Source organism: Chaetodon auriga, chromosome 3, assembly GCF_051107435.1.
Source record: "Chaetodon auriga isolate fChaAug3 chromosome 3, fChaAug3.hap1, whole genome shotgun sequence".
Lineage (NCBI taxonomy): Eukaryota > Metazoa > Chordata > Actinopteri > Chaetodontiformes > Chaetodontidae > Chaetodon > Chaetodon auriga.
The window spans coordinates 18,217,554-18,234,814 of NC_135076.1; the positions used below are offsets into that span (position 1 = coordinate 18,217,554).

Sequence of the window (17,261 nt, forward strand, 5' to 3'; positions counted from 1 at the left end):
TTCACAACACTTCAAAAAGATGCTTGTTTCTTTGGATATGCAGCCTTGTGACAATAAAAGCACCCACAAACAAAAGGCATGAGGATGAATACTAACACACGTTCATTAATTCACTATAAGGAGGAAATAGATGTGGCTGTCACATTACAAGTAACTAAAGTAAAAGGTTTCCAATAAACAAGTAGTGGTTACTAATGGGACATGATGGCACTGACTGGTAAAACAACATTTAATCAATTAGTATTGATTGGTTAAACAACCTATGTAAGCAAGGCAACATGGTGCAACTGACCTACGTCCGATAGGCCAATACACTATCATACAGGATCACAGACAGATATCAGTCTAATGTCAGTTTTAACTGCAGCGTCTTTAACTTAAAGTCAGGCATCAGTGTGTAACTCTTCTGTTCGGTATGCAGTCAACATGCTGCATGATTGATGATGATGCAGAATACTTCCCGTGGAGATGAGGAACACATGATGACTGTGTTTTACAAGGCATGAAGGGCAAACTCATCTGACTATGACTGTGTGTGTGTGTGTGTGTGGAGACCGTAGCTTCCTCCAGTTGTAACAGCAGAGCATGACGGCGGGACCTGAGGCAGAAAGGGGCCCTGCAGTGGGGAGAGTCTCCACATCCCCCTTTTTCCTCTCCCTCCATCCTTTCTCCTCTTCCAGCGCTCACTCATTTTGGCACACAGATGTTCCATTGTTCCCACAACAAGGTGATTGGCCTTAAGCGGCATAAAGAGCAGGTTTCCAGGGCAGTAAAGCGTGCGGAAGGTACAGAGGCCTGGCTGACAGCACATAAACAATTAGCACTGGCTGCCATCCAGAGGCTTCTGTTAATGACAGGCTTGGACTAGCTAATTATACAGCCAGGTTCCTCTCATCCTGAAAACTGCCTGGATACTCCCATGTCATACATATCTCCACTAACGCTGCACACTGCCATGTATACAATGGACACCAGTAGATGCTGGTTGTTCATTCGTGCCTGCTCTAGATGATGTGTGGAACAATAAACATGTGAGAAATAATGCTTTGAGTTTCTAAACCTGTCTAATCCTGTCTAATCCAAAAATCAAACTGTCTCTAAGTAATCACGCAGAGTAAATACAGTTTTTTATTAAGGTTGGTGATGAGGAATGTCTCAGCTATTTATACCATGGCTCAGTGTCAAGTCTCCTGGGGCTCAGTATCACCTTAGAGCTGAAACGATCACTTGGTTCACAGAAAATTATTCAGCAAGTATTTGAATAATCTCTTAAGTCATTTATCAACCAAAACCTTCAAACATTCTCTGATTTCAGCATTAGCTGCATGTATCAGCTTCTGTTTCCTTGTCTGACATTATGGGTCACATACAACAGCACATCTGATGACATCAATGCTGGAAATTCTGGTCACTTCATATCAATCAATAATGAAAGTAATTGCAGCTTTGTATCATATTGTCCAAATCTCAGGCTGGAAACAAATAAGATGCACAGACAAGGGCAACTTAGCCTACATGTAACTACTTGTTTCTCTCACAGAGCAAACAATGAACTCCAACTATGAGCAATTTGACAATATTTTAGCTGAAAGAGGAGACAGAGCAGCACTGGACACAGTGTGCGGCAAACAGGTGGAATAGCTACAGTAGCAGATGGCGTAGAAAGAAAATATCTGCCCTCGAGCCTGGCGTTCTGTCTCAGCTCCGCAGAGCAACTGCTACTGGCTGACTGTAGAGGACGCGAGTCACAGGCATCTAGGTGTGTGTGTGTGCGTGCCCATGTATTACTCATGTTGTGGGGACATAAATCTGTAAATCTGACATAAACCATTAAATTCTAGGGTGAAGACTTGGGGTAAGGTTAGAGTTAGGCAAGTGGTGCTTATGATTATGGTTAGGTTAGGGTAAGTCTCCAAGAAATGAATGGAAGTCTACGAAATGTGCCCAAAAATGATGAAAACCGAGTGTGTGTGTGTGTGTGTGGCGAGGGTGTTAATGGGTAAAGAGTTACTCCTTGAGCTTTTTTCAGACCGCAGGAACACACTCAGACAACAGCATCGTAAATCAGCCTGGAGGACTGAGGCCGAAGAGGGGAAGAGATAACTCAGAGCAGACGACACAGATGCAGGTCACTGTTCTAACACAGACCTTTTAATGTTCCCCTTGAGTTTTGCCAATCGTCCTATGTTTAAGAAGTGTTCCCTGTCATGTAGTTACTCACACCAGGTAGCTTTCAGTTTTACAGTTTTCTGCTCTGGAGCAGGGGCAGCTGTTAACTGAGTGCTCTGCCTGAAGGCATCTCAAAGAAGTTATTGAAGGAAGAGTAATGTCTATTCATTGATTGCATTTCCACCTTAAGACTACCCGAGCAGGGCGGGGATTGAACCTTTGACCCTGCAGCCATAAGGCGAGTTTCTGCCCTTTACGTTTTCCACTGACTCTTGCTGTTTTGTGCAAGTCATTTCTCTTCTTGACTGTTCACTGTCAATCAAATCCCCCAAAGCTCCGGCTCTAACCTTGATTATGAACATGTTTTATGACTTGACATTCACGGGACTATTGAGCAATCACACCCGAGGCTCTGGCCAGGGGCAGAGCCAATAAAAAACGCTGGGCCCAGTGCGTTCCTCATCCAGGGACCAACTGTGATCAGATAACACATGAAAGAGAAGCTCCTGTAAAGTCAGGACATGCCGTAACTAGCACCGTTCAAGCTCAAACGCTCACATATGTTCCGAAACACACACACAAACACACAAGGAGGCATGTCTTTTTTTTTTTAATGAGGTCTAATCATAGCTCTACGGGTTTGCTGATGAGTCTTAATGTTGGGTGGTGGTGATTAAATGTCTGTTGATATCAGGCTGGCTTGGAGCCTGGAACAGATCCTGAGGTCAGAGCTGATGAAAAGACTGTTTGATGTGTTTGACGCAGACGGGGAACAAACCACTTCCAAATCTCCCATAACCACAGCCAAGAAAGTCCCATTGCCCGGCCAACTGTATGGAACTGCAACCCATACATCTGCATGTGTACAAAACACACAAACACATTAATTAGGCAGTCTAAAACAAATATTGTGGCCACGATTTAATGGGGTGCTGAGAGCTGATAGGGTCTACATCAGCTTTTCCTTCAGGTCTTATCTTGCAGTCCAACAAAGTAACCAACAAACTAACTGTGCAGTAATTCACCATCACTGTTTCAGTGAAGGCCTCTGTAATTACCAGGGCCCCCGCATTACTCATCACAACACATTAGGGCAATTCAGCCAGAGGCTCCTTTGCTTCACAAGAACAGAAGTTGTTTTCCAGGAGTCCCAGTCAAAGGCCTGCCTTCTGCAGCCAGTAATGAGATGATAAGTCATGTCAGCTGGTTGTGCTTGTGTACGACTTGAGGTAAGACTCCAGTTAGATGAAGACTGAGGCATGTCATGGAAAGGACTGGCTACCATGGGATCTTTGGATGGTAGATAAAAAGCCAGATGTCTGAGGATGTTATGAGAAAAGCTGCAGTAGATAAATAAGAATTAAAAAAAAGCTCTGTAGCTTTTTCTATGGGGGGGGGGGGGGGGGGGGGCAAGTCAGGACTTGAATGGAATTGTAAAATGTCATCCGTCAGTTACTCAGCTTGGTATGAAGGATGAAGAGACACTGGCCAATTACAGATAACTGTCAGGCGTCAACCAGATAGGAATGTCAGACAGCAGAGGGGGACTGATGACATCACTGGACACGGCCTCAATCAGAGAGACGCATCTCTGTGGACGCATGTGTGTCCGTGCAGCGCTGGCAGACAGCTCATCAGGTGATCAGTCCAACCTTTTGGAAAACAGCAATCCGGTTTGTGCACATACTGACAAACTTTCTTAAGCAGGAAGAAAAAGACACTGACTCATCTGGCTCTAGTTTTTCTTACACACGGAGCGTTAGTCAGAGCAAACAGCCCATCATTACGTGTGTTTTACATCCTCCTCGAGGTAGAATCACATGTGTGACTCAGGTAGTGGAGCTGACATTAAGGTTCAAGCTCGTCTCCCTGAGAAAAACCCAAACAGTGCTTGTTTTAAAATGTATTCAACAATTTAATCACAAATTTATTTCAAAAACTGCAAGATTAGTTACCAACAAACAGAAAAATCATAAGGAATATTCTAAAAATGATTTGACAACCCATCTGAGGGTACTGTTCACTCTGAAGATGAACACTGTGTGTTCTGGGGTCCGATGATGATTGAGATGGGCGATTTAATCACAATATTTCTGGGTAGTTTTGCTATATATTTATGACAATATAATAAAATCTAGAAATACTCATTCTTGTTTGTTGCCATAAACAAAGTCTGTTTGGTTGTCTCATTTCTAGCTTCTCTTTCTAACCAACTTGTGTTAATGTAGTGAAATGAGTTTGTTGTATTGTTTATACTGGACCTTCATGTTATTTTTCATCAATATAATGAAGTATTTTGTTTTGCCAGGTCTGTAATTTGCTGGATTAACCAAAAAACTGAAACTCCTGTCAGGTTTTACACAAGAACAACCTCTTCATTGATTTTCCAGATAATGATCTGTATCATGATATATCCCTCTTTTAGTATGGACAACACAAGTGCTACATGTCAGTCTGTATCCTCTCAGTTTGATGGGAAGATGAGGTCTGTTTCGAGATTGAACTTCCAATGCTACATTCACCCGTAGCTCTCCTCAGCTTGTCACAGTGAATGCTACTCAACAAAACTGAGACGCTGATTCAGACCTTTGAAAACACTAAAGGCTGATATTAAGTAGTTTTCCTGCAGCTCCTTGACAGATCTGTTAGCACCGGGCGTGAAATTTCAGTCTCAGTGTATCTTTCTCAAAGCTCCTCTCCCATGAAACTCACAAACAATGGCCCGCATTGTACTACAAGGAGAGAAAGAGGGATACAAGTGTGGAAACACAGGGAGGAGAGAGGAGAAAGACTGCTCCCTGCGTAGGTGGATTCCTCCGTTGAGTGATTAGAGATTCAGGCGTATGTGTTTATCATTATGCCCATCTATGACACAGGCTGTGGGAGCTGAAACCAAGTCCCTTCAGCGCGACTCTGCTGGATCTCAGTTACTGCTAATGTGTGCTGAAGTTATAGACGAATTAAGAATGATGAAGGGGAAAAAAAAAAGAGCCATGGTTGGGAAAGTCTTGGAGATTTGGAAAACAGTGAAAAGGGAAGACAGAGAGACGGAAAGTCCCTTCTTACTTTCTGTCCTCTGACTAATGACACAGCACCATTTTCTCCTAATTTCATACACAACTTTAAAAGGTGCAGTAACTCTTTTATGACCTTCAATTTACCATTTCATATTTTTCAAATGCTATTTTCTTTTCCTATTGAAGTCACCTTTAAATTATAATAACTGAAAATCTTTTGACCATCAATAATAAAACCTTGAAGTTCTGACTGTAGTGTACTATATGTAGTGAAGTGTATACGTATGCAATTAACGAGATGATTGTAAAATGTTGCACATCTGTTAGCTTCATAGACTGAGGCTCGGTGACAGGGGCTCTGGCTGTTGCCATCTCGGCAGCGCCTGACTCCACCAAGCTCCTGGCTAATCCAAAAATGGACAAAAAGGTGGAGCGTGGGTGGAACTGAGGCAAGCCGAACGAAGCCTGGTTGTTGAAACCTGGTGGCTAGCGGCCACTCAAAGCCTCCATGCCCATAATTATGCATAAGTCTTAATAAAATTCAAACAACTGAGCTGTATAAAAATTCACCCCCCATACAGTTGTCATGAAAGGGGAAAGTAGCTGTAGAGACCAAAACCTGTTTTTTTGTACCAGGCTGTAGACATGTTTATTTCTGCTGTGAAGTTGGCCGCTTTAATATGGGGGTCTATGGGGATTTACTCTCTCTTGGAGCCACCCTCAAGTGGCCATTCGAGGAACTGCAGTTTTTGGCACTTTTTGTTGCGTTTGCTTCATCTTTTCAGCTCCAGACTTTGCTGCTTAGTTAGCATAAGCTTCATTTTTCATTTTTGTGTCTGGCTGTGAGGGTCTGATCTGATAATGTGCTGACCTTATGTACCCGCCCTCAACACCACCACAGGTTCCCCACCTCAATAGTCTTCCTCTTGATCTTCTTCTGGTGTTCCAGGCGTTCCTTTTCTTTCTCCACAGTTCTGGTGGACTCTCTCAGCCTCTCCAGGTCCTCCTGGTACTTCTTCCTCTGACTCTCCAGCTCCTTCTTCTCTTCTGCCAGATGCTCCTGCACCAAAATGAGCAATGTTGCAAAATTTGTGTGGAATATTGATATTTCTAAAATACAGCCCTAAAACCTTTTTTTGTTTTATTGCTAGTGCGCACTGAACTGAGACATCAACTTGAACGGAAGTCCAAAAAGTTTCTAATGCAATTTGAGAAGCCATTTGTATTAAAGTCATACAAACCAGAACGAAACAGGAACAGTTTACTTGTTTTCATTACAAAGGGGAAAATCACTACTGGAACAATGGACCCATAAATATAAATGCAAAGCAGAGCAGGAAGTTCATGAAATTCAGCCTTTCACACATATCTTTTGCTATTAAAATCTGTTGCGCAGCCCTCAGGTTGGACAGAACACTTCACCTCCAGCCGTCTGCACTCCTCCTCCCTTTGTCGGAGCCTGGCCTCAGTGGCCTCCACCTGCTGCCGGTGCCTCTCCCTCTCCCTCTCCCAGCGCTGCTGCTCCTGCCGGTGCTGAGACTGCAGCTTGTGGAAGCTGGCCAGCTCCTCTCTCTGCAGGGCCAGAGTCCGCTGTTTCTCCTGCTCCAGGAGCACGTTCCCTCTGTGGCGGCCGGGCAGGGAGGCCCGCTGCAGCTCAATGTGACTGTCCCACTGTGATATGATGGCCTGAAGACAGAGACAGGAGAAAAATAACATAAGACAATTCAGGAACATATTTCAATATTGTACTAAGACAATGTTTATTCACTCTCACAGTCAGCAGAAAGAACATGAGTGAGTTAAACTGCAAATACAGACATCAAATAAATGACGCAACTAATCTGCAAACACACAATATACCACCTGTTTTAATCAGTGACAGAATTACCTGCAGACTGTAGAGCCTCTGGGAGAGCATTAGCACGCTGTCAAAGAACTAGAATGGAGACACGGGCAAGGTTATCATAATCAAATAAACACAAGCATCACCAAAACAACATTTCATTGGATTAGCAAGCCTCTCGTGGTTGCATCTTTTCAGTTCAGCAGGCATGGCTCTGAATATCAACTGCAGCAGCGTTGTGTTGCACAAGGTGACAGAGTTTACCTCAGCCTCAGGGAAGGAGTTGGACCAGATGCGGTTCCATCTGGCAGGAGAGCAGCAGCTCTCATCAACCTGAACAACAACAGTCAGACACACAGCGAGTCCTGAAATAACGTCTCAAACACACTGCGAGTACTGTTCAGCACTGCTTTACAATATAGGTGCTGGGAAAACATTTAGAACATCTGAAATGTACTAAAGCAATATGTAATGTCAAGCATTCATGTGTCCAAAAAGCTGACACCAGGCACGTGTCTTAATTTCTCTCCGTCCAACACCCTGAAATCCAAAAGCCATTCCTCTGACCTGCTGTCATTAGCCAGTGTTGGAAAAGGTAAAACTATTATTCTGCATGGAAAATAATGTTAAAACTCTAGTTTCTACAATCTTGATATGAGGATTGAGCAGCACAAGATATGAAATATTGATCAAATATTTGTCAGTAATTTAACATGGAGTACTTCCCTTTGAGCAACACAGGAACAGCATATTGTGTAAAGTCTGTATGAACCTCCTCATAGTACTTTAACTCAGATATCCTCAGTGCAAGTCATTAAATTTTCACTTACTGAAAGGTAAACCAATGAGTTTGTGTTATCAAGGCTTGTACCTACTTATAAGAAATGAAGTGACCTATGAGAGCAGGGTTACAGTAAACAACAGCAAACTTTCCAGATGATTGGTCTCGTTATTACTCTTTAAAAGGCAATAACATGTGACTCATCCCAAGATATACTGCGTGTGCGCGTGTGTGTGTGTGCTGAGCCCCTACCGTCTGCTCCAGGGTGTGGCTGCCGCAGAGGTCTTTGAGCTGAGGGTCAGAGCTGGCTCTCTGGCTTCTGTCTCTGTTTCTGGACTCACAAGAAAAGTTCTTCTTCACACTGCCATCTGGTACAGACACATCGACACCGAGGCGCACAGACGCAGGGACAAACACACACAAATAATTAAATACATACATAGAAGTACTGACAATCACAAACACTATACAGAAACAACACACACACATATACATTCACCCACAGCTGTCTTGAAATGCTTTTGTTTTAGTCAGTCAGAAAAACCATACACATAAACCAATCCAAGGAATCTTTTATTTATAATTATAATTCATACTTCATTAATGGATTAAAGGCCACTGAAATACAACTGAAAATCCATTAGATGGTAGGCCTCCTCAGGGCATAGATTGTGCTGGACTCACTCTTACTGAGGATAGTGGGGCTGCTGTCATAGCCACCAAAGGTATCCGCTCGCTTGGGCAGAACCCCTGAGCCGCCCCCTTCCTCCAGCCGCGAGGTTGGAGCCTCCTCCATCACCCTAGACTGCAGCAGGTTCTGGAGGTTCTCCACTGAAGTGAAAGAGAGAGCAAGTTAAGGTTGGAAGTTTGGACTGAGAGAGAGAGGTGCAACAAATACTACTACCTACTGATGTACTATAGAGCTGCAGTGAACATATAGTGTGTGAAATTCACACACATACACATATCATGCAGCATTGTCCTACCCTCGGTGATGGCTCCTTTGAGCAGGGCCTCCCCCTGCTGGAGGTCTGAGGCGTCTCCCCGGAGCAGAAGTCTGGTACGTGAAGCTGTGTCCTCTGTACCTGCCACAGACTCTGTCATGTCTGCAAACAGCTGCAGCTTCTCTGTGAGAGCCTGGGCGATCACTGCATCCTTCTGGCTCAGCCGTTCTGCAACGGAAAACAAGGCATAGACTTAATTTCTTAGACAACAGATAGGGATGCAGGTTTTGTCTCATGTTCACTTCTTGTGCATCTTTACAGGAACCCTTATCTTTTACCACACTGAAATATCATGATGTGGTTTTAACACTCTATGTCCTAAAACAGCTGATTTGATTTACTCAAATGATATTCACAGAAAAGGGAAGTAAATAACTAACAATTTAATATGATACATGAGCACCCCCTTGTGGCCAACTACATCTGTCGCTGCTGACTTGATCCGCACTTACCTTGAAATTCTTTGAACCTGAAAGCTCGCGCCTCTTCCTCCTCGCTGAACAGTCTCTCCTCTGTGTGAGGACAGCTAAGAGGCGACAGGACAGAAGCCAGTGAGAGAGGGAGACAGAAGAAGCAAACTGAGAAAGAGGTTTATAAACTTTTTAGAAATTTTTATTTCAAAACTCAAATAAATGAAATGTAAATAAAAGCACAGTATGTTTGTGTATTTCCTCTCGGTGTTCATGCAGCTACCTCTCAACAGCTTGTCGTATCTGTGCCATCCAGCTGTTCCGCTCCTCCTTAGAGGTGGTGTGAATCTCATACATCTCTGGCTCATTGGAGGAGGCACAGATAAGAAACATGGCTTTCTCCTCATGGGCCACTTCCCTGACAATCAGCTTCTGAAGGGAGATCACTGACGGCTTGTTATCCTGAGTGGTTAACAAGAAGAGAGAGGGAAGAGACACCAGGGCATGCTTTCTGATTACTTGTACTTAAAGTGGTAAACTTTGATGAATGACATTTACAGAGCTGTCACATAAAGTTTTCATTAGATAGTGTCATACTGACAGAAGAACTGCGTTTAGTCACTTACCACTGTGGCAAAAACATATCTCTGATCCTTCTCTTGTAGCAAGAGCAACACATCTGACAGGAGCACTGCAAGAATATCTGGAAGGACAAATAATCATGGATGGAGAAGTCAGACTTCAGCAAGCTGGAAAGAAGTTAGATGGGAAGAGAGAAGACACACATCATGCCACATCATACCTTTGAGCCTGCCAGAAGCAGCTTTCCAGTTGACCGTGCCCTCATGCAGCAGTCGTCTCCTTCCCTGTGCAAGGTCCTCCCGGCGAAACACTCGGCCATCTTTGATTTTTCCCAGTGCCTTTGGCTCCATCTTGTTGTGTATTTCTCGGAGTCGAGAGTTCTTCTCATAGAGATTAACCAGTGCGTCGACCTGAACGATGGTGTCTTTAATCAGACCAAGCGACCGAGTCAGATCCTCGTGCTCCTCTGTACCCGCTGGAGACAGAAGAACATTTCATACTTTATAGATGTTGCAAAACAAAGGTGATGGTGATTGTAATTTCTTTAGCAGTTTCACGTGAAGCGCTGGACCTTCAGTGTTCTGCAGAATGCGCTCCACTAGAACTGGGTACTTGGTGATGCGCTGTGTCACCAGCAGAATACACTCGGTCACTCCTAACCTCCGCACAATGGACAGGTTGTTGATTTTCTGAAGAAAGAGAGACATTAGTTCACTTTATATTTATCCGACTGCACGTGGATTCACATGCTGTACTATAAAGGCACTGTGCATTAAATCTGGTGACAAAGACTGCTAACACATCTTACCCGTATGATGTTCTGGAACTTCTTGTTGTTGTGCCACTGTTCTTTGTAGTAGCTGACAGCCTCAGTGTGGTGACTGCAGAAATCTCCATAGCTATCCTTCATCCTCTCACCTATTTCACCTGAGAACTGGAGAACGATAAAAACTGTCATCAGCAGTCTGTGTTGGTGTGCCTGTCCACACTGCACCATGGCACATATACTATGCTGTGTACATGAATTTGTGCACCATATTGTGCATCTGTAACTCCATTATGTATTCAAGAAATCAATGCCGGGCGTGAATGCATGTCCCTGTACGCCTACCTGTGTGATCAAAATGTCTGCCACTCTGCTGATGGTGTAGTTCCTGTCGTTGGGCGAGACGAGGCTTTCTCTCTGCCGCTCTTTGAGACGAGACAGGAAATGTGTGTGAAGTTCGAGGAGGTTTTCCAAACGGGGGAACAGACAGTCCAGCCTGCCTGAGTCCATCTGGAGGTTCTCCTTCAGCTCCCGGACGTACACGCGCAGCATTATCTTCAGCGTTCGCACATGGTGCATCTCAGTCTGCATCAACTCTGAAAAATGACGTGGAGTCAGATGTTTATGCTTTGCCATAATAAGCATGTACATGTATAATCTCAATGTTATGGACTGGTTCACAACGGGTGCTTCCTGGCTAAAGTGGTTTCTTAAAATAGCCGTGAAATTTAATGAGAACTTTGCTGAGTTTACATATCTCAGTCTGTTTACAGATCTTCAGGAGTACTACAGCATATGTGGAAAAAGTTGTGTATAGCCTTTTGTCTCTCAAGAGGGAGCTGAGGAGTTAGAAAGAAGGGAGCTTACTCTGCTCGAGGCTAAATTAGCCAATGCTAGTACAACAGGCTCAAACTTCCAACAGAACTAGATTTTTGAGAGTATTCATGGCCGATTCTGATTTTCTGAATTCTGCCAATTGTGATTTTGGTCAGTTCTTTTGAAGAACTACAATTGACAGCATGCACAAATATTATATATCTGGTCATTGGTCATGGTCCATCATGCTGAAAGCTACCAGTCAGTCCGTGGGGTGGATGGGTCCTTGACTAGACAGGTACAGGTGTGACCTGAGACCTGAAACCACACTTACCATATATCACATCCTGTCTCTTCACCGTTTCTTTAGAGTGCTTCTTAACATGCTGCTGGTCAACTGCCAAACTCCATGACTCTGCCTCCAGGTCCAGCGCATCAGATTCCAGATCAGCCCGTACTGCTGCATAGTGAGCATCTGAGGAGACAAGCAGAGGCCTCAAAAACTATGACACATTACAGTTTTATAATACAGAACAAAAAAAACATTTCAAGTTGACTCCTGATATGACAGGAAATTCATAAACATGGCAGCACATGTTTAGGTCAGTTTCTTCACAGGAAAGCCAGACGCAATGGTCAGCAGAGCAGTAACTGTGGGAGAAAACTGTCTGGCTTGTGCAGCTAAAGGTCATCTCATCATGACTAAGAAAACACTCAAACTCTTTCAAAATGATTGATGACGCAAAATGAGAACGTCTTCTTCCCTCTATAGGACTAACGGTAACTCAAGTCCTCAGATGACTTTAGCAGATTCATTCATGATGAACAACGAATGTCAAGTGATGATTCCCCTCATAAAGGTCACCGATTACTTATTGTGAACTTCAAGAATAGTTCATCGCTGACTTAACGTCTCGTCTTTTTGTGCTTTGGTGGGGCGGAAAATGATATATGCAGATAGTGACAAGGCAATATGAACTAATCAATCTTGACTCAACAACACAATTTGTCCATACTTTAATTGTTAAGTGCATAAATAAAGGAGATGAAGCTCAGAGTAGGCCTACAGGGCATGAGGAAAATCTGCGACGTATGTGTGCACGTATCTCAGGCTCCATCTGACAGGTCAAATGTTTGCATGCTGAGTGTGAACGGCACTTATATTCAATGTTATTTTTCTTATTCACTGCGTTTCAGGCAGTCTTTGGCAGTGTATATATCACACTGTGATGACAATGAAATATGATTTGAGCACATCTAAACCTGGGGTGCAACAAAATAGTGTGCTTTAGAGGGTGACACCCATCAATGTTGACCTACATCTGAAGAGGTGCTTGTCCGCAGCTGACCCTACACACTATATTTGTATTACATTAGTATTTATAAATAGGTTACACTTCTAATTGTAGGGGACTTCCTTAAGAGGGAGATTTTGTAACAATGCCATCAGCTTAGTGCCTAAAATGTTAAAAGTACGCACAAGATAGTAAACCAATGTTGTGTCCAGTTAGTTTTTCTGCACTTCCTTCAGCGATACAGTGTAAAGCCCCGGAGAGGGAAATCAAGCTGCTACTGACTGGCAAAGTGTGTGTCTGACAAAACAATTAACACTAAAACAGGTCAGCTGGGAGAAAAAGATGGTGCAGTAGCTCTTTGTATGTGGCAACCTAGTACCCAGTTAGCCTGTCACTGTCTCCCACACACTACAGCTTAATGAGAAAGGGTGAGGTCACCCCTGACTCCACATAACACTCTGCACACTCCCTCCTCCCTGGATTTGAAACTCCCTGAAGACAAACGATCACTCTGTACTCAAATACATAGATCTTAGAGCACTGGACAGGCTTAGAAAAGGTAGTTGCATTAGAAAAACAGCATCGCCACAATAACAATTTCAACCAAGAGTGGAGCGAAGTTCAATCCCCGGCTCGGTCAGTCACCTCACCTTCAACGATGATGGACTCGGTGGTGGAGGGAGCGAGGGAAATGGCGTCTTCGTTGCAGCGTTTGGAGCGGAGAGCATCTGTCTCATCCATCTCCCCAGGGAGGGATCTGAGGGACGACAACCACAAGTCCAAGGTGGCATACATGCTAACACTGAATCAGCTTATTCCCACTAGCTGCTGGCAGTCTAAACAAACTTGGCAGCCAACATGTGCCAACATTTACGGGTCCACAGTAACAACGACATAAAATGAGACAAAAGAGAGACTCAGGCAACTACATGTTTCTTTCCTACTTACTGTTGCCCATCTATGACTCACTGTCTTCTGCTCATGTCTTTGTCTCTCTCTCCCTCAACTACTTCTTTCCCATCTCCCGACACGCTTTTCGTTGCGATGCAGCGGTAGTCCACTTCTGAGAACCGTCTAGACTCACTTTCAAATGGCTGTTATATTAGAAAAGACAGCTTGCCTTGATATGTCAACTATAAATACACACCTTAGGATGGCATAGAGAAAATAGTACCTCTGCAGCAAAGAATCTAAAAATATCCAGCATTAACATACAGCAGATCCTGTAAACATCCACAGAATTATAGATTTGAGAGACAGATAGCTCATTTTTGTGGTGGTGTTTGAACTTCTCATCCCTGAATCTCGTCCTTCAGGAGCAATCTTTTTAAAAAGAAATGACTCACAAAGAAAAAGAAAAACTCCTCTGACAGGACTGAAAAAGTTTAACTTGCACAGCAGAGATACTCACCCTGAGCTGCTGTTGTGACAGAGGCTGTGGCCAAGGCTGGAGGCGGGGGCAGCGGTGGAGCTGGGGGTATGGGCGGCAGTTGGCTGAGTGCTAGGACCCCACGGACTAATGGTCATGCCTGGGGTGCTGAGAAAACCTGCGTGGCCATCCAGGGCCTGTGATGAGGCTGGGCCCAAATCCCGCTCTCTGTCCCGGTCTTTTAGTGCTGGGGACGAAAGACGAGAGGTGAGTGAACTGAGGAAATGTGAGGGTACAGAGGAGGAACGTGAAGAGAAAGGAGGTGAGGAGTGAGAGACAGAAGAAGATGACCACTGAGGAGGGGGAGAAGAAGAGGAGGATGGGGACGGAGAGGCAGGCGGGTGCTTGTTTGACTGCTGTCGAAATCGACAGCAGTAATTTTTCATCCAAGATCGAGGCAGGGATCGGAAGAATTGGCAGGTGATCAGGTCACGGTGCATCATCAATCTAACACCAACGCGTCCGGACAGACCCCGCGTCGAGGCAGAGGATGATGCTGAAGACGAGGAGGAGGATGCTTTAGCAATCCTTGAGCAACCTCTGGGGGCCCTTCGGGTAGTGCCTTTAGTCACAGCTAGCTCCATTGTAAAAGTCTACAATTTGTAGGAGCAGAATAATAATCTAAACTCCACAGCAAGGTTCAAAAGTCTTTGTTGTGGTATCAGTAGATGTTATTGAAAAAGTAAATGAGTGACGTTCCTTCAATGGTGTAAAGAAACAGGCAGAGGAGAGCACAAAGCCTGGCTTTATACACGGCCAGATTCTTCACGTCTGATCTCTTCGAGTAACTTCTGGAAAGACACACACCCTTAAATAGTTCTCGCACTTTCTGATTGCTCGCTGTTATCCTGACCCCCTTCGCAGGCTGCTGATTGGCCAGAGCAGGACGTGAGGAGGAATCAGGTGTGGCTGACAGGACTCCAGCTGTTCAGAGGAGAATAACAAGTGCTACAGGAGATTAATTTAAGCTGCTGCTGTTGCAGCCATTCGTGTCTCCTGTGGGTTCAATCACCGGCAGCAGGAGCTGCTGAATGTTACAATTAGCACTGACTGAAATTTCCCGGGACGGACCACATGATAATACTGAATGAAAGCACATTCATTCCCAGGCTGTTCAATTTAACAAGACAACTGACTTTCAATGTTCCTTAGAAAAAAAATTGTCAAAGCCTGTTGGAGGCCAATCTCCCTGTTTGCGCAGACACACACATACACCACAATGACCACCAACACACACACACACAACCCACACACACACAGACAATAACAGAAAGACAGATGATTCCACATATATCAGAGGGCTTCATCTTTTTAATCCCCTGAAAACCACCAGAGAGGCAACCATCTTTTTAATTTGACACAGTGGGACTAAACCATGACTAACCCCCCCCCCCCCCCCCGCTTCGATTGACACTGTGTTCCATAGGATTCACATCGGTACATCTGTGCATTCAGCTTACCAAGGTAAGGCGATCCTGATGAGCCGGTCCTCGGTAGAGAATCTCTCTGTGAGGAGAAAACAAATAAAGACAGCATTCTTCAAGGCCTTTCTCTCAAGTTTTTATCACCTAACTGACAGACTACAAGAAAATTGCACACACTCTTGCTGCACTATATCACAGGACCAGCCTGCTCACACAGTTTGCTTAACATATGATTCCCTGTTAAGGTGCTGCAGTAGCTGCATGTTGAGCCTTTGTTGCAGCATAGAGGATTCCCTTATGGTTAATATGCACCTCCTCAAAAATGTAACTACAGAGCATGAAGCATGGCTATGTAGAGAAGGCAATAACTGTGGTTGCAGGAGCATGAAGTGTCAATAGTGAAAACTGACACAACCACATCCCATTTCTTTCTATGTACAATTCATTAACAGCAGGGAATGAGACATGCATTTAACATCACAGTGGCGACACTAAATGCACAGTAAAATAAGAGTTGCCAATACAAAGAGGCATTAATGCATCTTAAGCCACTGGTACTTCCTTTGTTCTTACTTTCTTTAATTTGTTGTTTTCCCTCTGTGCTACTGATCCCGTGTCAGACCACGTACACGTGGACAGACCTCGTCCTCATATCCAAACAACAGAACGCAGTGAAAGTTTAGGTACTAGGGTGACTTCGCTGTAGCCTTAGTCCTTGTTTTTCTATGCTCCAGTGTAGTGTTTACCTTATTCTTGCTGCTGGTGCACTCGCCCAGCAGAGACTTGCAGCTCTTGTGAACGTTCACAGCACAATCTGAAAAACAGCAGGAAGGGAACACAGAGTCAGTGTTGCATTAGATACGGAGTACACAGCATACAGAGACAACAGTGGCGGCTTTGGACTGAATGTGGATGGGATCTATGATACAGTAAACCAAGTTTGAAATTTCAAAACCAATCCAAGAGCCGCTCGAGGCGGTGTTCAAAGCAAAAGGATGGGAGTTTTTTTTCAGCTGCTGCCATCAGCAATCACAATGTAAGGTGTTTGTTTTCAGACAAGTTTTCTCATCAAGTGAAAGACTGGTGCAGCAGTATCCCAGAGTTTGTTTACACGTATGAGTCGTGCTGTCGGCAGGTCAGGAGCTCCCTGTTTCTCAGTAATAAGTTTCTCTTTTTGTCTGCTTTTCTCCCTGTACGGAAAACAAAGCTACCGCTCAGGTTTAGATGTAACGACTGACTGCATCTCCACTGATTAGCACAGATACAAATCAAGAGTTGTTTTGGAAAAACATACTGCAGGCATTAATTTCTCCCCTCCACGTTCTACTCAATTACTGGAAAACAACAGCAAAAGAAAACAATTTAATCTTTCAGCCTAGCTTCATACTGTATGCGGCAAGCAACAGAAGCCTTTCCTGGGAGACTCAGCCGGCCAAACAAATGAAGTTATCACTATGCAAAGCCTGATCCCAACCAAGGAGCGCATGGCCGTCAATGCAAAACATATACACGTACACAAGTTCGGAAATGCATTTACACACTGAAATGAAAACAGAGAGTAGAAGCTAATCTGCCTGATTTAACAAAGCTATCGGTGAAAAGCAGACTTCAGCTGACTGCACCAAGTGGGTCACTCAATACTGGAAAATACCATGGTGAGGAAAAAAGGAACAAAAAGTCCGACATCAGAATCAGACCGTTGTTGCTTTGTATGTTAAAGTGCTC

The 17,261-nt window shown here is 44.2% G+C and overlaps 1 protein-coding gene across 3 annotated transcripts in view; it reads right to left on the minus strand.

The window, feature by feature from the left end:
* The window catches only part of arhgef18b (rho/rac guanine nucleotide exchange factor (GEF) 18b), a 39,945-nt gene that overhangs the window by 6,760 nt on the left and 15,924 nt on the right, over positions 1 to 17,261 (minus strand). For 2 of the 3 annotated variants that reach the window (XM_076726318.1, XM_076726320.1), the window contains 19 exons: positions 16,283 to 16,350; positions 15,573 to 15,618; positions 14,095 to 14,299; positions 13,334 to 13,440; positions 11,723 to 11,863; positions 10,918 to 11,168; positions 10,615 to 10,740; positions 10,378 to 10,495; positions 10,027 to 10,281; positions 9,851 to 9,927; positions 9,508 to 9,686; positions 9,267 to 9,340; positions 8,797 to 8,982; positions 8,495 to 8,641; positions 8,063 to 8,178; positions 7,294 to 7,362; positions 7,075 to 7,122; positions 6,609 to 6,872; positions 6,097 to 6,246 (listed from right to left, as the gene is read on the minus strand). In XM_076726318.1, coding sequence (XP_076582433.1) covers positions 6,097 to 6,246; positions 6,609 to 6,872; positions 7,075 to 7,122; positions 7,294 to 7,362; positions 8,063 to 8,178; positions 8,495 to 8,641; positions 8,797 to 8,982; positions 9,267 to 9,340; positions 9,508 to 9,686; positions 9,851 to 9,927; positions 10,027 to 10,281; positions 10,378 to 10,495; positions 10,615 to 10,740; positions 10,918 to 11,168; positions 11,723 to 11,863; positions 13,334 to 13,440; positions 14,095 to 14,299; positions 15,573 to 15,618; positions 16,283 to 16,350 — 2,627 coding nt within the window. The remainder of the gene's footprint in view (positions 1 to 6,096; positions 6,247 to 6,608; positions 6,873 to 7,074; positions 7,123 to 7,293; positions 7,363 to 8,062; positions 8,179 to 8,494; positions 8,642 to 8,796; positions 8,983 to 9,266; positions 9,341 to 9,507; positions 9,687 to 9,850; positions 9,928 to 10,026; positions 10,282 to 10,377; positions 10,496 to 10,614; positions 10,741 to 10,917; positions 11,169 to 11,722; positions 11,864 to 13,333; positions 13,441 to 14,094; positions 14,300 to 15,572; positions 15,619 to 16,282; positions 16,351 to 17,261) is intronic. The other variant, XM_076726319.1, reaches the window with a different exon arrangement.